General features: G+C 34.6%; 1 protein-coding gene across 2 annotated transcripts in view; it reads right to left on the bottom strand.

The window, feature by feature from the left end:
- LOC126746624 (tetratricopeptide repeat protein 7B) overlaps nt 1–26,820 on the bottom strand; it is a 159,900-nt gene that overhangs the window by 26,105 nt on the left and 106,975 nt on the right. For both annotated transcript variants that reach the window (XM_050454954.1, XM_050454955.1), the window contains 6 exons: nt 24,051–24,248; nt 14,811–15,009; nt 14,589–14,757; nt 3,453–3,735; nt 3,245–3,395; nt 2,951–3,189 (listed from right to left, as the gene is read on the bottom strand). In XM_050454954.1, coding sequence (XP_050310911.1) covers nt 2,951–3,189; nt 3,245–3,395; nt 3,453–3,735; nt 14,589–14,757; nt 14,811–15,009; nt 24,051–24,248 — 1,239 coding nt within the window. The remainder of the gene's footprint in view (nt 1–2,950; nt 3,190–3,244; nt 3,396–3,452; nt 3,736–14,588; nt 14,758–14,810; nt 15,010–24,050; nt 24,249–26,820) is intronic.

The following is a 26,820-nucleotide window of genomic DNA, read 5'->3' as shown; positions in this document are numbered from 1 at the left end:
TAAAAATCAAGAACATTTCTCCAAAGTAAGTGGTTTTAATAAATATAATGTTAGCTGTAAAGATGCTTTTTATTTGCCAAAATTTAACTTTGTTTATTTTAAAAAGACCCCCTTTTATGAAGGAATTAGCTTATTTAATCAACTCCCTGCTTCGTTAAAACAAAGAGATAACTTCAACATATTTAAAAATAGACTAAAACGGCTTATTATAAGTTCTGTCGTCTATGAAATCAAAGAATTTAGCAACATGCTGAAAGTCACTCCTGCCTAGTCAGTGTCTGTACTTTATTTGTACTGTTTGTTGGTACTTTTGTGATTATTATAGTTTTTAAATTTTAGATGTGTGCAATTAGGTTTTTTAGAATAGTTTTACTCTTTTAAATAATTTTTTTAAGTTTTAAATAAGTTTCTTTCTCCTGACTTGTCTTATTCTATTTTATATGTAGTATCAAATGATCAGATAAATCAGTAATCAGTAAATAATTATGACCTACATATTACAACTCATCACCCCCCGGAGAAGAAAAAAAAATACATAATTTTTTTCTTTTTTTAACTATGGTATTTCTAATTCTATTTTGATGCACCAAAACTGACATTATCAATATTTAAAAAAAATATTTGGCGATGTTTTATTACATTATAAACGTATTTTATTAAACTGTCACATAATTATTATATATAAAGCTTTAAAAAAAATTATAAAATAAGATTTTTTATAAGTCAGAATTAAGTTAAGTAATATTTTATTGTTCAATAAACAAATTTGTAACAGACTTTATGTGCTGCTTGGGCGTTACTTTTGTTACACCCTGTATTTAAGGAACGAACGAATGGAATGCATAAACATTTTTTAACGTTAAGTTCCAAACCATTGTTCCCTGACCACGAGATAATACCATCTAGATCCTCGTACAAGAATTGGGCATCCAATTGGGACTTTACAATTTTCTATGACACTGCATATCATTGATAAAAAGATTGAGTAAAATAGGACCAGGGTGTGAATCCTGAGAGATATCAGAGAAAACATCAACTTCATGCGAAATAAAGTTACTAATTCTTTTCTAAACCCCATTCTAATCTGGTAGAAGAAATGAAATTTCCAATTGTCGGGCTATGTGTAACCAATCTGAGTTGCCAAAGCTGCTTGACTGCCTGGTCAGCCGTAGAATTGCCTGGAGTTTTAAATCTTTATTTAATCCTGAGCAATTTGAATTTATAAAAGCCAGATCTACTGATGCTAATTTCGTGCTGAATGTCAACTACCTCTACCGCTGCTTGGAGAACGGACTTCAGGTTAACTCGACATATATAGATTTTTCCAAAGCTTTTGATCGAGTCGGCCTCTTCTTCAGTGGATCTCGGGATTCATTAGAAGTAGAACCCAGATTGTTAATCTTGGAGGTACATGTTCCACTGAAATTTTGGTGCCATCTGGGGTACCACAGGGCTTCCACTCGGGCCCTGTTTTGTTTTGCCTCTTGAAAACTGTCGCGTGCCAATGTTCGCTGATGATGTGAATCTATTTAGGCTTATCACATCCCTTTATGATGCTGTGCTTCTGCAAAAGTCACATCAATTAGGTGACTGGTAGGGCAATGAAAATGCTGGATTTTATCCAACGGGCTACAACTGATTCGTCTTTGTTTACTTTTAGATTACTTTATTGCTCTCTTGTTAAGCCCATCTTGGAGTATGGCTCAATTCTGTGGTCCACTTCATATAACTGCTACATTGAGCAGATTGAAAAGACTCAAAATAAATTTTTAAGGGTGGCTGCTTTTAGACGTGGTTATAGGAGACAGGACTATTACTATCAGTGGGTGAGGGATAACCTGAACTTACCCACATTAGAGTCACGAAGGACATTACTCGACTTATGTTTTATGCATAATATTTTAAATGGTACTATAGATTGTCCCGAGTTATTGTCTCTTTTTAAACTTAGGGTGCCTTCCAGATTGAATAAACAATCAGAAATATTTTCAGTTCCATTCCACCATACCAATTATGGTATTAATGAGCCAATTACACGAATGGCTCGAAGTGCTAATGGCCTGTCGAGACAGATAAGCTTTTTTGACTCTAGGATTACATCTTTTAAGGGGCAGTTAAAAAATATTATTTTATAGGGTCTTTAATTAATTAATTCATTTATACCTTTCATTGATTTATAGATAGTTTTGTATCTGTGTATATAGACTTTTTCTTGTTGTCTAGGGGTTTTAATTTAAAAAAAAGCAATAAATCCTTTACTTAAAACTAAGTTTATTGTTAATGGAATAGTTGAAAAAAACAAAAACACTGGTTCACAGGTAAGTATTTCTGGTAAGTACGGCAATAAGGTATAAACTTCTTTAATTAAACGTTTTAACTTCTTTAAACAACATATGAGAAAAAATGCGTCTTTAGTTGGCTTTTGGTACGTCTTTTAATAGAAAAAAAAACATTGGCCTCTTGCGTCTTTTGGTCTCAAACGTCTTGCGTCTTTTGGAACAAAAAAAACCCGGCTCTTACCTTTTATTCCCGTCTTTTAATTTAATAGAGAAAGTAACCCCGTCCTATTTCTAAACAGTTCGTTTAGAAACGTACTAGGAACTGAATTTAATATTTCTTTATATATAAATTAAATATGTGGTTTTACATTATTATTGGTTATTAAATAATTGAATCACATATATATGTTTGTATAGGTATGCTATGTAATACTTTTGCTAATGGATGTAAATAAATAAATAATTTGTACAAGAATGCGTTTTGATATAAAGTTTTTAATCTATAGAACATATTCTAGGACAGCCTGTATAAGCAGCAAAGGTTGAATACCGAGACCCCTTCAGAATTAGTTTAAATAAAAGAATATAAAAATAATACTCTTATTACGATTACTATATTACTAATAAATATGAAAGATTCTATAAAATTATTAAAAAATTAATTCACATACCATATGCATAATGTGATGACTCAAAGGATAAATATGCATCGCTTCTTGTATACATTGCTGCACGTCTGTCACTTGACCCAATGCCAAATACAACTCTGCTAACAGAAGCCACACCTCTACTTGCAACATCCACGCCCTTTGGGGACCTGGGCGTGGACTGAAACTACTTAGAGAACTGGCAACCTCGCTTAATGCCTGTTCCACCCTGGTTGCCGCAATGTTATGAAGTTGAAGAGAGCCTGTCAAATAATTTATACTTAAAAATATATTCATTGAGAGTCTTTCAAGTCTTACTTGAGTCTTTGTCCGACATTTCAGATGTATACAATTGGAAAACAGATCTGGTGTCACTTTTTCTGTCACACTCGGGCATGTCGGAGATAGTCTGTCCCTCATACAAACTTTTCCATAATTCCAACATTTGCTTGGCTGTTACTAATGCTACCTAATATAGAAGCTCTTAGCTGCCATGTCTTAGAATTACAAACAAAATATTACATACCTCTCCACCTTTCTCATGCAACTCCAAATGGGCCTTTACATACATCAAATTTAAACAGTCTGGGTATTCCTCTAAGGCATCTTCGACAATTGACAGAGCCAATTTAAATTGACGTTCAGCTGTGAGAATTAGAGCCAACAAATGTAGAGTCGAAGAATGTTCTGGTCGCAAATCCAGGCTGACTCTTATATGCCGTTGAGCTTCTGATATTTGTCCCAAGATAGCCAGCTGAAGGCCCAGAAAGTATCTGGCGAGGTGATCATTTGGCTCGAGTTCTACAGCGCTAGAGCGGAGTAAAAACTTATTACAACCAGCTAGCTTTACTAGGACATAATGCAAGCAAAATTATATTGAGAAATATTCCTACAAAAAAAAATTAGTGCACTTGAGACCACGCGACTGGAGTAGAACTTTTTTATTTTATACACTGACTATGATAGTAAAAGAGAAAGAAAATGTGCGCGCGGACGGCTCTCTCTTTCTATCTCCACTAACCTATATCTCCTTATACAGGGTGTTTCGGGAGGAAAGGGAAATATTTTGGGAACATATTCAGAAGGTCAAAATAAGATAAATTAACCCACATGTTTTAATCCGATTCTTAACAGTTTTTTTAAATAATCGGCTCTAAAGAATTTTTTTGTAAATTTTTGGCATAATTACGTTTCCTGTATTTCTAACTCACATTGCAGGTATTTCCTCATTGTTTGTTAATACCTATTTTAATTGACTGGTAGTTTTGACAAGCATGATTTGTCTGGTATAGATGTGACAACTTGAATTTAAGGACGCATTTAAAACGTTGGTAGACAACGATATGAGTCTAATAGACATCCAAAAGTTCTATTACCTCAGGTCGTCACTCGATAAAAATGTTCTCGACATAATTAAGTCCATGGATGTGTCAAATAACAATTACAATATTGCATGGAAGTTTCTTGTTGACAGGTTTGAAAATAAAAAATTGATAATCCATAACCATATTCGGGCCATTTTTGATCACCCCACTTTGGTGACCGAGTCATATTCTGATCTCAGAAATCTATTCGACTCCATCACAAAACATATGAGATCCTTGAACAGTCTAGGTGAGCAAACAGAAAGTTGGGATCGATTAATTATCTACATTTTATGTAATAAATTTGACCTAGATACTCGTAAAGATTGGGAGTCCTATAAATATCCTGGTGAATTACCCACCATGGATGACTTAAACAATTTTTTAAAGTCAAAAAGTGAGGTTGTGGAGAAACTAGAAATCTCCCAACTTAATAAGCCCGTTCAACAGTTTGCTCAGCCGACACATTTCAAGCATCAAAAAAGTCAAAGCTATGCAGTTACGAACAATGTAAATACAGATGTTCCATTTATTAGAAAGTGTTTTTATTGCCATGATTGCAACCACGGTATATACAAGTGTTCAAAGTTTCTAAGTTAAAGTGTGCAGGATCGATTAGCAGCCGTAAATAGGCTTAAGTTATGTCTCAATTGCCTTCGTAATTCCCATTCCCATTGGAAATACCGAAGGCAAGCAAAATTCTTTCCCTAAATCCATTTATAAAAGATGGCATTTTACACGTGGGTGGGAGAATAAAAAATTCTAGTCAGCCTTTTACTAAGAAACACCCTATGATTTTGCCACAAAGACATATCTTAACCACCTTGATTTTGTTTGACTTGACAAGAACATGAGCGCTTGTTGCATTGTGGTGTGCAAGCATTGCTATATACTGGCCGAGAAACTTATTGGCCAATTTCAGGGCGCAATAGCTGTAAAAAGATTGTTCGGGATTGCATCCATTGCTTTCGTGCAAAACCAAGAGACGCGTCGTATTTGATGGGCGACTTATCTGAAGTAAGATTGACGTCAGATTCAGTTTTTCATAACAATGGTACCGATTTTGGAGGTCCTTTCCATTTAAAGGATCGCCAAACTCGCAATCCTAAGCTTATATCTGTTTGTGTGCATAAGCACTAGAGCAGTGCACCTTGAACTCGTGTCGGCCTTGACTACTGAAGCATTTATAGCTGCCTTACATCGGTTTATTATTCGACGTGGTAAACCACTTACAATTTTCTCCGATAATGCTTTGAGCTATGTAGGAGCGAATAATGAGCTTTCAAAGGTTTATGATTTTCTAAATAAGAACTCAAATGACATTGCTAATTATCTGGTAGATGATCAAATAAAATGGAGTTTTATCCCTGCGCGCTCACCTAACTTGGGGGAATGTGGAAAGCGTGAATCAAAAGCGCAAAACATCATAACAAACGCGTTATTGGAGATACTGCTTTAACTTTTGAAGAATTCGGTACCATCTTAGCACGGATTGAAGGTATTTTGAACTCGCGCCCTATTTGTCCAGTTACTGACGACCCCCAAGATACACCAGCACTTACGCCAGGCCATTTTTTGGTAGGAAGGCCGATTACAAACCTTCCTGAATTGGATCTACAAGACATTCCCAATGGTCGCCTTTCCAAATGGCAAAGACTCCAAGCAATGGTCCAGGACTTCTGGAAAAGATGGCAGGTCGAATATCTGGCGGAACTCCAAACTAGGACCAAATGGAAACAGCACCAGTCCAATCTTCAAGTTGGCACTCTCGTGTTACTTAAAAATGAGAGCGCACCAGTGCTTCATTGGCAGCTAGGAAGAATCCTCAGTTTACGACCAGGGAAAGACGGAGTTATCCGTGTCGTTGTCATAAAGGTCAACGGAGGAACTTTAACTCGTGGGGTCAATCGAATTTGTCCGTTGCCCATAGAAATGAGCGACAATGTATCTCAAGACATTCAGTGATCAATCTTAATAATAAATTAATGATACACATATATGATCGTTAAAATAATTTTATTGTTTTAGTTGGTTTAGTATACCTAAATTGGAGTGTACTAGAATTAAAATTTTAGTGACTTTGTTTACTTTTATACTTTGAAGTATTTAGGTAAAATATGAAATTAGTTGTTTAACCACAATTTATCCTGTTTTTGTTGTTTAGTTGACCATTTTGTTCATTGCTAATTGATAGTGTTCATGTATTTTTAAGTATGTCACTATTTAAGAATGTAATTATCTTTTAAGTTCTGTTGAAAATACATGGTACTTCCAAGAGGGCCGGCATGTCCTTTTATAGATGTGACAACGCCGCGAAAATTTCATGCAACCCTCTCTCTTCAATACGACATGGCGTGTTGAGTTGCCATCAGTCGGAGCATCACTTAATTTAAGATTTTATACAGTCCACAAGTCAAATTAATTATTAATAAAACAGTGGAAGAGTGGCAAAGTGACTATTCTTCACAATTTCCCCAACATGGTTGTCAGTTTGATTGATTCTGAGCATTTCAATTTGAAAAGAGCAAAGTTTCTATTACGTAATGCCTCACACATTCACCCATAGGGAGTATGCTGACATGATATTCGTGTATGGTTTCTGTAATGGTAGTGCATTACATGCTGTTGATAAATACCGACTTCGTTTTCCAAATCGAAGAATTCCTAATCGAAAAGTTTTTCAGAAATGCTCAGGAAACAGGAATGTTTCCAAGCGTAAGAATTAATTCTGAACGAGAGGCGGGACTAAATGTGGAAAATGAAGAAAATGTTCTGAATATGGCTGAAGAGAACCCGGGTGTTACGAGGCAGATTACAAAAGAACTTCGATTAGCATCACATGTCAATGTTTGGAAGACACTTAGGAAAAACGGCTTTGAGCCTTTCCATATTCAACCGGTTCAACATCTTTAAGAGGGTGATTATAGCTTAAGGGTTCAATTTTGCGAATGAATCCAACAAAATCGAGGCTTACATAAATACATTTTGTTTAGCAATGAAGCTCATTTTACCCGCAATGTAATTAATAATCGACACAATGAACATCAGTGCTCAGATGAAAATCCTCATGCCACGTTTGAACGAAACTTTCAACATCGATTCAGTGTTAACGTGTAGTGTGGAATGCTGAACGACAGTTGTTTGGTCCTTTTGTATTAGATGAGCGTCTTACTGGAGAAGGATATTTACGTTTTTTGAAGACCATTTAATACACATGTTGGATGATGTTCCGCTAATTGTTCGACACCGAATGTATTTTCAACACGATGGAATCCCGCCTCATTTTAGTCGCCGAGTGCGTAATTTCTTAGACAATCGTTTTCCTAATCGTTAGATTGGTAGAGGAGGACCTCAAGTTTAGCCACCGAGGCCACCAGACTTAAATCCACTGGATTCTGGCCTCTGGGGGTGGATGAAAGCTCTAGAAACACCAGTAGAAACCGTAGAAGGACTCCACAATCAAATTTTGAATGCTTCAAATATTATTAAAAACAATCTCCAAGCAATTAAATGTGCAACACGAGCGGTTAACAAACGTGCTGCAGCTTGCCTTGAAGTTGGTGCGGGTATTTTCGAAAACATTTTAAATTAGTGGAATTTTGTTTTTTTTTTACCAGTATTTGTTTGCGTTTACTTTTAAAAGACAAAATCTTACAAAAAAACTTTAGAACCGATTATTTCAGAAATGGTAGAGAATCGGATTAAAACATATGGGTTAATTTATCTAATTTTGACCTTCTGAACATGTTTTCAAAATATTTCCCTTTCCTCCTGAAACACCCTGTATACACACAGTTGCAAAGGTAATAATTCGTTTCTTGGGGCAAAGTTTTTTATTAAGTGATAAACATTTTTGAGCCGTTATAGGCTGCTTTTATTTTATTATAAATATGCGTCATACATTTTATTGAATTGTCGATTATAAGACCCGATAAGTTGTTCGTGTCGGTTATCAAGGAGATGTTAATATTGTCGAATTGAATATTAGTATAATCGTAAAGAAAATCTCTTTTTTGTTTGTTTTGCTCTTTTATGACAGCTCGAGATTTTATTGCATTTAGTTTTCAGTTAGATAAGATAAGAATATACTTTATTGTTAAGAAATACAAAGTTTTCTATCAACAAAAGCAGGCTAATGACTAAATCGTAACAATCTGATTTGTAATTATACTCCAAACTAAAACTAGATTAAAACATGTAGAAGTTGGATAAGCACAATTAGATACAAAACATTTAAAAGACAGTTTACAGATTAAAGTTTGGTAGAGTACAATAACACTTTTTAAATTAAAAAAGAAAAAACAAATGGATACAAGTATAAATATGCTTAAAATACAAGTGCTAGGTTCTCAATTATGTGGGTACATATACAGATCGTGTTTTCGTTCGTTACTTATAGGTAACCGCATAGAGGCGAAATTTTGCAACGTCGCGCGTGTACGAGTGCCTGCGACAGAGCACCGCCCCGGCCGGCCCGAGGACGGGATTAGTAAACATTTGACTTTCGTGGGAGCTGCGTCGTTTGGCGACAAAATGTCCCAAAATATTACGCGAAAATCCAGGCATTTTTAAAATATTTATTCTAATGCGGGTTTTACAGACATGACAATGTGTATAGAATTGTAATCTTAAAATGTTTAATATGCTGTGTTTTGCATAATGAAAATTAAAGCGTTATTCTAATAAAAAATAAAATATCACGTTGGTAAATAGGGCGTTTAAAGTGCCATCAATAAAAAATGGCCCTATAACATTGTCGCCCAAAATACCTGCCCAAACATTCAATTTCTGAGGATACTGGGTACGAAACTGAAAACTTCTGTGCTCGTTTTCCTGAGACGAATAACGAACAATGGAAGGATTGTGTTTGCCATGTAATGGAAAAGAAGATTCATCAGAAAACAAAATATTTTTTAAAAAATATTCGTTTTCATTTGCCTTTTCCATCATGGTTTCACAAAATTCCATTCTTCGCCACTGGTCTTCAGGAAATATTTCGTGAGTTTTTGAATACTTGAAACATTTGTACCCATATTTTTTCCGTATGAGCAACAGTTTTATTGCTCATTCCCAGTTCCTCTCCAACACTTCTAGTGGACCGTGTCGAATCAAGTTCTAGGGTACTGCAAACTATTTCTTCCCGCCGTTCTATATCCTCGACCACTTCAACAGGTGGTTCTTGACGTTTTGTGTGGCATTTTTTACAATCTTAAAGACAAAAAGATGTCTCAAAATTTGTAACCACATTTAAAACCGTTTTTGCACAAAGAATCGGTCTATTCTCAAATGTCACGAAAACAAATCTCTACATTATACTGCCGAATTGCCTCCATAAAACTATTTAATTAGTTGAACTTTTCGTAAGGGGTATAAACAGCCATAGTGAAAAAAACACGAAAATAACGCTCAAAAATTATTTGCAACGTGCAGTAACACAGCAAAGTGAGGTCTGCCGACTCCCGGTTCAAAAAATAAAAACGAAAAATTCCGCCGCCTGCAAGCCGAAACCAAGCGGTGTTGCCATTATTTTGGGTAATACGTAGCTCACGATAACACGATCTATATATATTCAAAATCTTTTGTCAAAAAACTCTCCCATGGTATATAGATTCCTCCAATAAAAGAGTTTTTAATTTTCCTCAAAACTGCCCGACAGAAACAGCACGTCTAATATTCTTAGGAAGATGATTAAATATTTCCCTTCCCTCACATATAAATGGTTTGTGAGTAAGAGTACTTTTCGGTATCGGTAAGGGAACAGTAAATTTTTGTCTGGTTGAAAGGTTGGTTCTGTTATTATTTATTTTCTGATTGCAGTATTTATAAACAAGACTAGCTGTCTCAAGAATGTATATCGAAACGAGAGTCAAAATTTGGAGTGTTTTAAAATGCGGTCTACAGGACTCTCTCTGGTGAACATCTGCCATAAAACGAACTGCTTTTTTCTAAAGTATAAAAGGTATTTTTAATAAATATTGGCTAGCTGAACCCCAAAAAGCGATGCCATACCTGATATGGGATTTAAAAAAAGAAAAATAGACTGTCCTGGCCATTTCAACTCCCAACTCCAACTTTACACACCTAACTGCAAAACATCCCGAAGAAAGTTTTTTGCTTAATTTTGCTTTAAAACGCAATTGGCTGTCAATGTGAACTCCTAAAAATTTTTATACAGTTTTACTGTCAAGAGGATTATCCCTAAGTTTTATATTTTTTATATCGCGTTTAAAATTATATTAGATTTACCAACATTAAAAACAAGGCGGGTCGCATCACACCACCTTTTAATTTTTGTGAGGTCTTCCTAGATTATTTTTTCAAGAGTGTTTGGGTGTTGGTGGTGCCATACGACAGATGTGTCATTCGCAAAGAGAATAATTTCACCAAAGATAGTTAAATGAACGAGATCGTTAATATACATTAAAAACTAACAGGGGACCTAATATCGAACCTTAAGGTACGCAACGTAAGTAAAAATTAAACCACTACAAGACAGACGCTCTAAAGCCATAACGTTCCAGCTTCCGCAGCAAAACTTCGTGATTGATGCAGTCGAAAGCCTCCATTAAGCTCAGAGTATACCCTATCCAAAAAAGAAAAAATAGCGTCATGGGTACTTTTAGAGGATTAGAATCCATATTGCTTGGGTGTTATGAGCTTAAATTGAATATTTCCACATGCGCTTTATAACCACTTTTTCAATAACCTTCGAGAGTGTAGGTAGCAGGGAAATTCGCTTATAATTTGCAGACTCACTTGTAGCTCCATCCTTGTAAAGAGGGATAAAAATCGACGATTTAAGACACTCGGGAAAACTGCCTGTTTAAAAAAAATCGTTAATTGACGAGCACAATGAGATAAGTGCATCATGTGGTAGTTTCGTTAAGATTTCCGCCGTAATCTCGTCATTGCCGCATGATTTTTTTTTTAATTTTTTATATGATTGACAGCCTCTAATAACTCCCACGACTCAACATTTTCAAAATAAAAAGAGTTTGGCACAGATATACCAGACACAAACTCTAAGGGATCTATATCTGATAAAATGTTGCTAGCCATCTCGCTAGCCACGTTACAATAGAAAGCATTTGAAGTATTCCCGTTAACTTTGATCTCTTTTGCTTGTAATGACTTACCATTACGTCGAAACTCATTTATGATACTCCGGCTCTCTTTTTGTAAGCTTTTATTTACCATAATAGTTCACTCAACATGTAAATTTTGTATGTAGATTATTCTTTTTTGTATGGTAAATAATGAACGTTATATTATTAGTATTATTATATATCTACTCTACTTTTTAGAAAGGGACTTCAAAACGACCACTGAACAATGGAAAATTATTGTTCAGTAGATGGAGGAGAATCCGGTCCTTTCATAATATGGATAGAGATAATGAAAATGTAAAGGCCTTGTGGGAAAGTATGGTGACCCAATTGAATTCTATGGGGATGGGCTTCCTATCCGTGGAAAAGTGGAAGGCAGTAAGTACATATTATATGAATAAAAAATTCTATATATGTATTCTCAAAGATATAAAATTCAATTAAGACTTTTTGTTTTATTTTAAAAATTTGAGCCATAGTTTAATAATTATTTTAGGCTATTGGAAGGTGGAGATCAAAAACCAAATCAAAGGCAAGTGCACTGAAATTAGAAAGAGAAAGGACTTGAGAAGGACCATCCAAGGCTGTCCCTCTCACACCAATTGAAGAATGCTTGATGGGTTTATTGGGATGGAAGGCTGTGACTGAAGATCTTAATCAGGAAATAGGTCTTGTAAGTATTTAATTCTGAAATCTTAATATTAATATTTTCTTAAATTAAATCTTAATATTTTTTTTAACAATCATCTGTGTCTATAATACATCCCATTCCGGGGCCTTCAGGCATAAAATTGCCAAATCTTATCTCCATCGATCGATTTATTAAATACCATAGAGCAAAAGCATAATCCCCAAAATTCCCCAAGAGGGACAAAAAGGAAGAAGTGTTCAAGGGGTTTTAATGAAAACACAAGACGCATCCAAAATGTTAACAGGATGCACGAAGAACAAATGAGTTCTTCTTTTTTTTGTCTATCTTCAGCTGGCTCTAATATGGCAATTGATGCATTGATTGTACCCATACAATCAATGCATCCTATGGTTCCAGGAGACTGAAAGGCATCCATAAAATCTATTCTCTTCTGTTGTTTTTCTGCTGTTGATATTGGGAACTTTATCCAGTTATCGGCAATAGCTTCAACTGCATTACACACTTCGGATAAGGTTTTACTAACTGACAGTTGAGCCATTGATACTTTGACTTCATTACCAACACATCTTTGATAAGATCTTTAAGGGCAGAAACTCTTAGTGCAGTGAAAATTCTATTAACTATTGTAATTTTAGTGCTTCTTTGACCCTGATTCATATGTGGAGTGAGTTCTTCAATTAGGTTTTTAGCTAAATCCTTGCTTAGACGAAAATTTTTTCGAAATTCCCTTTCAGGTAATTCAAAAACATTGCTTGTGTCCCGTAATCGTCTTCTTTCGATTCTTAATTCCATCCTTTGTTCTTCCTCATCCATTTCTAAGGCAAAATCTAAGAAATTAGGATCCATCATAAAATTCGTCGTCTTATTGAGAACCTTTGTAAGAAAGTCTACTTCAAAAGCCTGTATAAGATGTAACTACAAGAAATTGTTTTCCTTCCTAAAACGTGGACACCGGATAAAAACAAAAACAATAACAAAGCAAACTTAACCAAAGAGATTGATAATGTCGAATAACATTTCCGTAATTGACATTGTTGGCTGATGAAAAATCCCATTAGCCATAAAAATAGGCTAATGTTTGTAGATTGGGTAGTATAAGAATGTCTAAAGCCGAACGATGCCGAATGACATAGAGAAAAGGTTAGCGAGTGCTTATCACGCATAGAAAGAAATACTCTTTCTATATTTTTTCTTGTCTATTTCTATGTCTATCGAGTTACAGAGTTCCACTGCTGTTTTGCTAGTTTAATTAATTTTTTAAAAAGATTTCTAAGCTTATTGCAGTATGCAACTAACCACTCAACTTTAAAAAACTTTCGCATATAATTAAGGCCTCGTAAATTTACTGCCGATTGCCGAAGTTGTGATCCTTGGATTATTAAAAAATGTTTTTAAGATCTAATTTAAGTTTCTATTGACACTCTTTTTAACCTGCGCAGTTTATTAGTAAATATACCTATGAGTTTTCTGCATATTACTGTAAGGTGGGAATATTGCAGAAGACTATTCATATATGCGACATAAACAGAAAATCATAAAAGAGACAATATGGGCCTTTGTGACACACCTCTTGATATTGGCATGCTAGACTTCCGTCCCATTGTGTACTTGCTTATAGAGACACTGCCAGACCTTTTCCTGAGGAAATTGTCAAAAAAGTAGTGGACAAGGCAAGCATTCTTTCTGAATCGGGAGTGTACTCCTTAAAATGCGGGGATTACAACGCAGTATATATTGGCCAATCTGGTAGGAAAATCTCTACACGCATTAAAGAACACGTTGCGTTTTTTAAAAAATATAAAAATACCAATGTCACTGATATAATATCACCGTTTGCTAACCATTTGCTGACCTCTACACATAATCTTTCTCCAGGAGCTGAAATGCTTCATGAATGTCCTAAAGGTAGGAAGCTTGACCTTCTGGAGAAAATGGAAATTACAAAAGCTAAAAAGAGTCCTGTTTTCGTGTGTGTGAATGACGTTTTTACTTTTGAACCTAATTTAATCTTCAATAATTTAATTTAGCTAAATATTTTTTTTTACATATTCTTCAGCTTACATTGGTTAACGTGTTAAGTAATTTAGCATTAGGTCTATATAGGTTTTACACCCATACTTCTAACCTTGTGGTACTGGGTTCGATTGTCGAGTCTATGTTGTTGCATTCTACTTTTTAATTTCTTATTTTGTACAATTATAACCTAAAAAATTATTGTTTATTTATGTAGTGTGAAATGTGTGTATGGCTTTTAAAGTTTTTTAAGGTAAGTTTTTAGTTTTGTTTTAAGTAATATTTTTGATTTTAGGCCTAATGATGCTCTAGCTAGAGCGAAACACGTGTAGCCTGTAATTATATGTTGTGAGACCGTGACATGTTGTGTTTTCTTTGTTTTCGTTAATTTTGTATGTTGGTTTCTTGGAGAATAATGGATGAGATTTTTGTAGTCGTATAAAACTACCCGCAACGCACTATTTCATATTACAGGAATATATTGTAATGAACATCTTATTTTTAGAATTATCAGGTTTTATCATTACCTTTTTAGATTATCCAAAGCTTTACATCTAAGGGTATCTTGTTCTTTCTTCAACAAACTTGATTCTGCTCGCAAATAATACCCAATACCCGCATATAAATGGCATCTACTTAAAAGCCCACAAGGATTCTTAATTTCCATTTCACGTGCTTGCTGACTAAATTCAATACCTAAAAATCATAATATAGACTAAACAAATTTTAAATGTCAAATTAACTGTTACCTTCATCAAGCCGATTAAGATGTTCATAACAAAGTTTAGCTGCCAGCAAGCAATTGCTGGCATTATCACTTTCTAAACGAATAACTTCCCGTAATACCGATAAGGCGTGCTCATAGTTCCCTATTGAGATTAGAGTAAGAGCCTGCTGTCGCCAGAGGTGGGGATCTTCGAAAGAGAACTTCATTGATCTTTCTAATGACTAAAACAAATAAAATAGTTAGCCTAAAAATTATGAAAAAGTTCAAAAAGCAATCAAAACAAAGAAGTGATAATTATCTTTAATTATTAAAAGAAAAGATCTCAAAATTAAGCAAATTTTTTATATAAAAACATCACAGCGTTGAAATATTTTTTTTTATCCGGCTAAATAAGTTATAATGTCTCTGCATTCGAGTAATTGGGCAGTCATCACCATAATTAGTTTGGCGGCAGTGACATCTAAACAGATCATTACTTCTCGTTTTAAGGATGATGGAAATTTAGTCGGTCCAACAGATTTGTAGTATCAACTAAACTATTTGTGAGCTTATAGACGTGCATAAGCTGACAATGTCTTCTAAGTATCCAGATCCGGGTGAGAAATATCAATACCCCCAATTACTTTAATAGGTTTGCATATGGTCTGGCCTTATGAAAAGTAGATCTCAATGACGAATGCACGTTGCTCTCTCGCCCAAAGCAAACTTTTTTGCAACTGACGATAATTAACAAACAAAATTTCCCCACCAACCCTCTCTGTTAAGCGTACTAACGCGCTGCAACTACCTCCGGTCGCGCCACCATGTAAACGCCACATTGGAAAGTCTTTTCAATGTTTTTCCACGAAAAATTGGAAAGTCGATTTTACATCATTGTCTGAGAGATGGTGAACTCAAACAACCTCGCCTATGGTTTACAGCTAGACTTATTATAGACTTACAGCTAGACTTATTATAGGCATTCAATGTTTTAAGACTAAATAAACTACATATATAAAAATTAGAGTTGTAAAATATGAAAGCGGTAGCAAAAATCGTCAGCAAAAAATTAGAACTTTAAAGTAAGCTCAACTCACCTTTGTAAGACGCAAACACCACACTAAAGATTAGTGGGAAAAATTTAGACACAGCCTCCACGAAAATATGTGTTAAACCATTTAGGAGGTGTTTTGTTCTCTTACGGTTTAGATACATCGCAGACAGTTGTTGCTGTTGCGTGATCCTTATTTAGACAAGAGTTTACTCTGATTCTTATGTAGGCAGGGTCAGACAAGGATGTGTCCTATCGCCTTTGATATTCAATTTATATTCCGAAAAAAAATTCAACGAAGCCCTTAACAGAATAGAAGAAGGTATCCTTTTGAATGAAGTCAGACTGAATAATATTCGATATGCCGACGATACCATGGTGATATCAGATAGCTTGGAAGCACTGCAAAACTTATTTGGAACTTATCGCGCTTTTCAACAATATGGTCTTAACATCAATGTAAAGAAAACAAAACAAATGATCATCAGCAAAAGAGATATAAAAGAAAACTAAATTCCTGGGACATGTTATGAAAAATAAAGACCGATACTCACTACTGCAAACCATAATACAAGGAAATGAAGATATTGGGTAAAATAGGACCCGGAAGAAGAACACTATAATAATAACAATAATAACATATATAATAATAATAATAATAATAATAATAATAATAAGAATAATAATAATAATAATAATAATAATAAGAATAATAATAATAATAATAATAATAATAATGATAAAGAAAGCTAGAAATGTCACCAATAACGACAGCGGTAAACCACCATCTAAAGGACAAGTCAGGGAGTTTTGGGAGTCAACGACCAAATTCATAACTTTTGGTACAAACGGTTTAAATGCACTCATACACATTTAGCTCGTCATTTCAACAGATTTTTGCAGGAACCAACCACAGTACCAACTTACATTGCGCAAGCACTAACATATTTGCTGCCAAAAGATAACGATACCGAAAATTCTGCAAAATATAGGGCTATCATCTGCCTGCCTACAATCTATAAACTGCTTACAGCATGTATTGCAAAAATTATTTATAAGCACTGTGAAGACAACGGAATTATCGCTCTAGAACAAAAGGGTTGCATTAAGAGGTCTCAAGGATGTAAAGAAGTTACTTATAGACACTCTAGTTATGGAACAAGGAATACAGAAGCAGAGAAACTTATACACCGCCTTTATAGATTACCGTAAGGCTTTCGATATCGTTCCACACACTTGGCTGCTTAAGGTCCTTGAGATTTATAAAGTCGCTCCACCGCTTATCAATTTATTAAAACATATGATGGGTATCTGAACCACACAGTTGAATCTTAACTGCAGAAATAAAACTTTAGCGATTGAGCCTATTAAAATACAACAAGACCTTTTCCAGGAAGATTGCCTGAGTCCCCTCTGGTTTTGCCTGGCTCTGAATCCCCTCTCCCATATGCTTAATCAAAGTCAACATGGATTTACCGTTAAAGATAACAGGGAAAACCTATATAATATTACACATCTAATGTACATGGATGATATCAAAGTCTATGCTGGGACATCAACGCAACTCATTGCTGCGAACAATTGAAATATTAATTTCCCACGACATTAAAATGAGCTTTGGCATCGATAAATGCAAAACTCAAACAGTTATCAAAGGTAAACACAACACCAACAACTTTGAATTACAAGATGGTAGTCTCATTCGGGCTATGGAAGAAGGGGAAACTTATAAGTACTTGGGCGTACATTCCATACAGTCAGCCCATACAGAGCACAAGAAAATGAAGCAGAACCTCCAAAAGGAATATATCAATCATCTTAAACAAATTTTAAAAACTAAACTGAATGGTAAGAACATGATTAAAGCGGTTAATATCTACGCTATCCCTGTCTTAACGTATTCTTTTGGAGTCATTAGGTGGACAAACACTGATATAGAGGAGATTGAGAGGAAGACCAGAACAACCCTCACGACGTTTCGAGCACACCACCCTCAGTTAGCCATCGAAAGACTTACTCTTTCCAGATCCAAGGGTGGCAGAGGTTAACAGATATTTATTTTCTCTTCAAAAAACAAGTAGCAGATCTTCAGAAATACTTCCTCACTATGAGAGAAACCTCTTCATAGAGCAGTGGTGCTAGCGGATAACAGATACATACCCTTGAATCTCCGTGCAGGTATAGCAGAACACATTACTGTAACAAGATCAGCCATTAAAGTTAACACATGGAAGCAGAAGGCAATACACGGAAAGCATCCCCACGAACTTAATGCCGAACATGTCGATTATGAAACGTCGAACTACTGGTTGACTTGTGGAGATCTATTTCCTGAAACTGAAGGCTTTATGATGGCTATACAAGGCCAAGTGATTGCTACAAGAAATTACCTTAAGTACATTACTAAAGATGAGAAAGTAATCGACGATCGATGTAAAAAATGCCTGCGCGTACCGGAGACAATTCAACATATAACATCAGGATGCACATCTCTATCAGCTGCCGAATATCTGCACCGACATAACTGTGTGGCAAAAATTATCAAGAACTGGCAAAACTTTATCATCTAATTGGCGAAACTTGCCTATTACCAGTACAAACCAGAAACTATACTTGAAAATGACGACTTTCGCCTCTACTGGGACAGAACTGTTTTGACCGATAGGACGCTGACTTCAAACAGACCAGATATAATCTTAATAAACAAAGCCCAAAAGAAAACCTTTCTAATTGACATAGCAGTGCCAAATACCAATAATGTCCTAGAAACGACACACACACTAAACTTGCTAAATACGCAGATCTGGCTCACGAGAAAAAACAACAATGGAGGCAAGATAATGTATATATACTTCCTCTAGGTATTTTATCCACTGGAATTGTCTCTTTAACACTGTCCAAAAACCTTAACGCATTAGGTCTTTCCTCCTGGACGATTGTCACTATACAGAAATCTGTTATACTGAATACATGCAACATTGTTCGAAAGTTCCTAAATCTACCATAGCAAAACTCATCTTGCCTTCAGGCCAATGAACCGAAAATTTGGTCATTTTGCAATTACATTTAATTGAATAATTCAAGATTCGCTTATCAAAATTTTTTGAAACTTTGCACGAGGGTTTGCCAGATTGGTCTCTTCAAAAAGTTACTAAAAATTGAAAGTTAAAATATTACACTTTTTCTGTAAAATGTACAGGGAAGCCAATAATTGACCCTCTTAAAATTTACATGGGATTGGAAATATTTCTATGTTCCGCTCGGCGACGCACCACCCGGTATACTACAACTGTTGCCCGCAGAAAACTGAGCAAAAGGTACAAAAAGAAATACATGTATATTATAAACTTTGATCAAAGCATCACATAAGACGTTACCAAACACCATGCTACTAAAGCAGTAATTTTACCTTTTTTTTTAAAGAGCCCTCCGATAAAGCTTTTAGATCTGCAGGAATATCATTATAAAGCCGATAAAAGTTATAAGAGAAAGATCGCTAAAAAAAACTGGTCTTGTGGGGGGGTGGGGTAATTAACCGTTTAAATATTAAATTTAAGTTATAAACGTCTGTTCCGTATTTAATCTTCTCTAGCAAGTAAGGAGGACACTCATTAATTATAATTTTTTAAAATAAAACGAAAGAATGTAGTTTGCGTCTCTTCGCCATATTTAACCAGTTATAGTCTTTTAGTTTATGAGAGACCGGCTCATACTTGAAGTAATTTTCCAATTTGCCAAAAATATAGCACTAACACCCGAAAACTGAACATTTTTGCTAAATAATTGCATCTGTTTTATGAGAAATTAAGCACTGTACATCAAATATAAAATTGCATTAATAACCCAATTAACTTAGGGTAAAAGGATGGGAGATGGACCAGGAGGGTAGACGGTCCACTCAAAATATCCGGCAAGGTTTGGCAACAGGGCAAGACTAACCTGTCCCGTTCTGTTGACTGTTTCTTAGCGTCAGTTGCCTTTGAGACCACATGGATGAAACTTGTATGGTGAAAATCGGAATCGTATATCGGCCATCTTGCTTGGCAAAATTGACAGGGAGCTGACAGACAGTTGTTGACATTGACTGATAGAACATCATTTGTCATTGTCATACCATTTGAGTTTGTTTTTCATTTCAATGAATGCCAGCGTGGGTTGAGTTTGCTATTTGTTTTAAGCATGTTATTTTAAATTCATAACTTTTTTTCTAAAAAGTTCTCTTTCAATATTGGGAGTAGTATTTTAATTAATTTGCGGCAAGCAATTCCAGGTTTCTGGTAAGAAAATCTGATTTTATTTATTACTATTATGTTTTTGTATTGTCAATCTTTTAGTCTTTAATAAAATCAAATTCAGTTGATTTCCATGAAGAAGTTTCACTTTTCAAGTATTTAATTTTTAACTTGATTATTATAAATACATATTACAAAATGTCTGGCCTCTCATTTTCTACTCAACAATTAAAAATTGATTGAAATTTTCCTGACCTTGATGTAAGAGTATGTATATTTTAAATGTTTCTGAGAAACAGTAATAAAAGATTATTTTAATTTCCTTCAGTTCATATTACAAGAAAAACATGGAGAGGGATATGCAATGTAAATATTATTAAGACTTTGAGCTATAGAATTTCTTCTGTCAGTTCTTCTGTAAGTTCTCCACAAATTTTAATAATGCTGATACCCCTGGCTTTGCACTACAATACATATTTATTTAAACATTTATTTTGTCTTTTTTTTACATTTATAAGGTTTGCACTGTCTATTTTTTTATTTTATTTCCTGCTCGTATCATACCACTTCCTGTGTTCACTGAGACAAGACATAGGTATAGCGGCCAAGAGACCTGAGCACCCAGAATGGATCAGAATTAATCTTTTTCTTACAACATGTTTTTTAAAGAGTTTCTTTTTATTTTATGTAAACATCTATCCTTGAATTAAGTTTTTAGTAATATTATAGTTCCAAGATATGTTGTTAGTATTATAAGAGACGAACAAATTATATTCTATGTAAGTGACATATGTTTATACTAAAAAGTTGTTTTCATTTTGAAAGAGTTTATTTTGTTTTGTCGATGGATATATTGTTTCTTTCGATAATACTCTGTTATAGAATTTTTAATTAATTTTAAAAATTAATATATAGATTATAATTTAAATAATTTTAAAATCTGTTTAATTTTTCTTTAGGAAACAGATACAAGTACATATTAAATAAGAATAATTCATCCTCTATGTGTCAATAAAAATTCAGATTCTATGTGTCAATAAAATGAGGATATTATTAACCTAATGGAAATGCCTTTAGATGTATTATGAGAAAATAGCACAAAAATGTTGACCTTTTCTAATCTGTATAAAATTAGGGTAGTTCAGTGCTAACAAAATAATTTTAAACATTTTTAGATTAATTCTAATTTATATAATGTCTATTATAATGAATTATTGAATATTATGTATATCATTTTAAGTATTTTTTTTCCAGGAAAATTAAATAATAAATGTATTAAAGCAAAAAAAACATTGTTTTATTTCCATTTGTCCAATTGGTGATATGTCGTACACTATTGTTAGTACACTTTCGTAGATTATTGCAGTAAATTAACCTATTTAGATATGTAAAATAAAGCTGAAAAGTTTTATTTTTGTTCAGATCAATATCTGATGCTAACACCTAAACAAAAAGGCTCTTTTCTCTTTGAGTAAGCTTTTTGATTAGGCGTTTGCTTTAGATATTACGATTAAATGATAAGATTGTCAGATTAAATAGAATGTGATTTCCCGCCTTAATTTGGCCACGCCTTTCTACCATTTCGATTGGTCCAATTAGACACGTCAAACTGTCAAGTTAATTACAACAGAGCGAGAGGCCGCTAGCTGATTTGTCAGCGACTGGAACGCATTATAACGCACCTTCGCGAATGTTATTTACGATAGTTGACATCACCACGTGCAAAAATTTTATATCAGTTTTGAGAATCTTATTTTTTTTTAAATCAGGTAAGTTTAACCGATTTTTGTTGGATTAGTGTTTAAATACCGTATACAAGGTGTACTAGAGAGCTCTCCAATCGTAGCTCTAATCGGCATATTTTAGAAGCTAGACACTGGTCCATCTATCCTCAAATAGGAGGATAGATGGCTCTCTTAAGTAGAGGAGAGTTGGACCAGCCTATTTTATTTTAGGATTATGCCCAATAAATAAATCCGAAAACAAAACGCACCTAAAAAAGGTTCTTGGACGGCTTGGATGCTGTGAAGAAAGCCGATATGGGCATTAACGAAGCCGCGAAAGCATTTGGAATCCCAAAAACAACTTTTAAGCGCAGATTAAAGGCAAATAACATCGATAGCTGTAATCGTCTGGGGCCAGATTGTTCTTTGGGATCGAACGTCGAAACAAAAATAGTCAGTCACATAAAAAAATTGCAAAATGCAGGCTTTGCACCCACCAGAACCGAAGGTAGAATCATGGCGTTTAATTTAGCTGAACGATTAGGGATTCCAAATAAATTTAATAAAAAAGAAGGTATATAAAAAAAAATAATAAAAACTACATTGCTAATTTATTATCATCTTTTTTAGGTAAAGCTGGCCAGAAATGGTTAGAACTGTTTTTAAAGCGAAGACCTGAAATTTCAATCAGAAAATCCGAGAACACCTCAATTGCGCGAGCTTTGGGAATGTCAAGAGAAACCGTTAATAATTACTTTTCGGATCTACAGAGAATTATGACTGAACACAATTTTTATGATAAACCCGGGCATATATTCAATACAGACGAAACAGGATTACAGCTGAACAATAGGGCTGGTCAGGTACTAGCCGAAAAAGGATCAAAATGTGTTCCAAGCGTAAGCCCTAGGGAAAAGGGTGAGACAATTAGTGTCATAGCATGTTGTAGTGCAGAAGGCACTTTAATCCCCTATATTGTATTTTCAAAGGAAAAAATAAAAAAGAAGACTGGCATGAAGGTATGCCACCGGGTTCTAAAATTAGAATGTCGGAAATATCTACTTACGTTAATAGCGAGCTTTTTTTAGAATAGTTACGAACATATTATCTACCCTCGGGTAAAACTTTACTAATAGTAAATGGCCACACGTCCCATACGACCAACCAGGACGTACTAGAATTTGCTGAGCAAAATGATATAATTTTGTTTTGTTTACCATCTCATACCACTCACTACCTGCAGCCTTTTGATCGCGCCTTCTTTAATTCTCTTAAAAGCAACTTCTACGCTGAATGCCGTTTTATGGTTCAAAATAGCCCAAACAGGATCCTTAATCGTCTTCAATTTGGTAAGCTGTTAGGTCGAGCATGGGGAAACTCAGCAACTGTTCAAAATGCGGCCTCTGCATTTAAATCCACTGGGATTTATCCATTTAATCCGTTAATTATCCCGGAATATGCTTTTTCAATACAGACACCCCTTGAAAGTCCTGAAACAGAAGCATTACACACGGTCCAGGCGGATAACTTATCAGTTAGAGCTGAGTCTCCTTAACCAGGCCCCTCCGGAATTGAAAATCTAAAAGCCTTACCCATCAACCCTAACAAGTCATCAGTACCTGATGAAGATACAACTCCCGGAAAGGCTCTTGATGAAGTAACGCCTGTACCTGTTTTATCTGCAGCAGTGAAAAGAGTTCGTAAGAAAATATACGGAGAGATAACAGCTAAGGAATTTATAAAAAATAAGAAAGATGCACAACTCAAAAAGAACGTAAAACCTGAAAGAAAATTAAAAAGTAAGAGAAAGGTGATTGAATCTTTGTGTCGGTTGCAAGGAGGACTATAATTAAACGTCTAAAAAAGACGAATGGCTGCAATGTATGATTTGTAAACGTTGGTTACATGAAACTTGTTCTGGCTTCGTTAAGCTTTGCAATAAGTGTGGAAAGACTGTAGCCACTAAAAAAAAGAAAGTATAGCATGGTATGTCTATCCTACCCCTAGTGGTCCATCTCATCTCCACAGAGCAGGATAGATGGACCAATGGCAAATTAATATTTTTAATGCCTAATTATACCAAAAGAAATACCTATGTTATGTTATATATATTTTTTCCAATTTTGTTATTTTTTTTTATTAAAGAAGCCCGTTTAATTTTTTAAAATGTGGTCCATCTCTCCTGCTTTTACCCTATAGTAATCGCTTTTACATGTAATTGTGTTAAGCCATGAACCAAAAATACTACACTAGAAATTAATCGAGTCATGCCTTACCTCTTGTAATAAAGCGATTTGTCCCCACCGAACGGTAGCAATAGTGAGCAAATCGTATACAGTGGTAGCGTCCTGTCCAGCACTTAATCTAATATCTTTGAATTCCGGACTTTGGGAGAGCACCGCATTTTTCACAGCCATTGACTCTGCAATCAGCAACACTAGGATCACCTCTTCGTAGTCACATCGTGGAATAAACTGAAAATATAATAAATATTAATAATTTTGTTTCAAGCCAAAATTATAAAATTTGAGAATGTGTATATTATTTAGACCATATGGTTTCTGAAAGCGGTTTTCATCCTCAGAAGTAAATTGAACGCTAATTTAATATGTTTTTTTTTTCATATTTCATCAAAACAGCAGAAGGTACTAAAACGTAGCTTTTAATACATGTAAGGATTTAGGTCATTCTGTTTTTTTTAATACTATGATCCTCAGTAAATTCCACAGTTACCTTTTATGTACCTGCAACAAGGCAAAGGATTCTAGTTTTATCATAATACAGAAAAAATGTCCAGACATTTCTAAGGATTTTTATTGAACATAAGTTTTAAAACTAAAGAAATACCATATAAACTATTTATAAAAAACTAAATATGGTAACAGATCAGTTACTGGGCTAAGAAATGCGAGTCAGCGGCAAATTAATTTTAATCACTGGATAAATTAAACTTTTTGAGATATTATTCCAAGGTAAACAACGCCTGCATGCGTCTTCATAAATTGCAAAAAGTGTGTAACCCTGCCTGTGTCAAATTTGTCATTCACCTTTATGTCAAATTTGAACGTTATTTAACAACCGAGTTAATTTTATACTGAGAACTTTTGCTTTTTAGCTTACGCTAGTGATGTTTTTATTTTTTTTAAGATATCCTTGACAAGATCAAATCCAGGTCAAATGTTGCAAAAGCTCTTAAGGGCTGTTAACTCAAATTTTAATTTTCGAACAGTTTTTGAGAAAAAAATGAAAATCACTTCGGATTTAAATTTCGCGTACTCTTCGATATCGTTGTAAAAACTCTGGCTTACCTTAGAATATCTCAAAAATTTGAATTAATGGGCTAAGAATTTCCTTCATTACAAAAATTTTAAAGGAAATCATTTTGGACCTACAATTGCTTTTTCCGAATACATCAATGTAAACTATTTCCAGTCATTTACAAAAGGTTCAAGTACAAAATAAGCACCTAAGTAACTTAATACTTTGTATGCCTACATATAAATATATTATTAAAGAAATCTGTTAATCTTGACCACGTTTGGATTCCAGCTCTTTCTTAAAGTTGAAGAGAAAGAAAATATCAGTTTTTATTTCAATAAGAAGGGTACAGGCTAAAAAGGGGGAATGTCAGTTTTTGCTCATTTTGAGCTGTTCAGTCCGTTCAACTTTTAATAGACAGAAGTATCACCTAGTAACATTATACAGGCGAAAAAAGGGAAGAGTCGCCAGATATCGACAATTTAAATTAAGCTGTACTGGCTAAAAAGGAGGAGAGTCCGCGCGCCACATGCTAAGAAGGGGGAACGTCACAAATGCACGTTATTCAGGAACTGTCAGAAGGCTCTCTTGACTGCAGTTACTTTTATTTTCTGATTGTGTTTACCGGTTCTGGTGTTTATTTATTGTTCGTCAAACTTGTGGACTTTGAAGACTTTGTTGTTATTCCAGTTCAGGGAAAAAAGAGAAAAAGTTACGAAAGACTAACCGATGTTTCTAAAAAATTTAACCTACAAAGCCACGTGACAGGAAGCGACTGCCAATGTAAACGTCTCAAGTGTTTTGATAAAGTTCCACTTAGTGCAAGACAAAAGATAATAAGTGAGTTTAATTTATTAAATCCGTGGATGAGCAAAACATCTATTTGTGTGGACTTATTAGTGTCTGTCCTGTACAAAAGCGACGTCCACGTAACGCAGAAGAGGTCGCAAGATTACATGAGAGTTAATTTGCTTATCGTGTCAGAATCTCTTTAGATGGTGAGACAACAGAAGTACCAGTTTGTTTTAAGGCTTTTCTTTCCTTACATGGTATAACCAAAAAAAAAAGCTTGAAATTCTCTAGAAATCTTTAAAAATGATTGGTAGCGCCCCAATTGATAAACGAGGAAAACACTTAAATAGGCCTCTCAAGTTGAAACAGGAAGCTAAAGATCTAGTAGTCAATCATATTAGTTCTTTCAAAGGACGGACGACAAAGCCATTACAGCCTAAAGGATTCTTCAAAAACCTACCGAAGATTTAAATATCAGAAAAGTGTACAAAATGTACAAAAATACCGTTACAGATCAAAAATATTGTGTGTCATATGAAACATATCGATCTATTTTCTCACGAGACTTCAACATTTCATTTGTCATTCCAAGGTCGGATACGTGCAGTATCTGTGACGAATACTTGGCAAATATTAGGTCCCTAGAAGGAAAAATGAAGAATGTGTCAGAAAATGCCATAGAAAAAAAACAACTAGATGACAAAATCACTACCCTTCAACAGGAAAATCTACTTCACAAGCATAAAGCTGAAGTATTTTATTCAAGAAAAAAGGCTGCAAAATTATCTAATCGGGTATCTAGTCGGGTAAATGAGAACAAAGAAGCAATATGGTTGGATTTTGCTAAAAATCTGCCAGTGCCCAACATCAGCACAAATGATGATTATTATAAGAGACAGTTATCTGTATTCTCTTTTAATATTCTTGTTTTGTCGACTAGTCAAAGTATTTTCTATACTTAACCTGAAACAAACGGTCGAAAAGACTCTGACGATG

The sequence above is a fragment of the Anthonomus grandis genome, chromosome 17, assembly GCF_022605725.1.
Source record: "Anthonomus grandis grandis chromosome 17, icAntGran1.3, whole genome shotgun sequence".
Classification (NCBI taxonomy): Eukaryota; Metazoa; Arthropoda; class Insecta; order Coleoptera; family Curculionidae; genus Anthonomus; species Anthonomus grandis.
The sequence above is the reverse complement of the archived record's forward strand: the minus strand, read 5'-3'. Positions and strand labels throughout refer to the sequence as shown.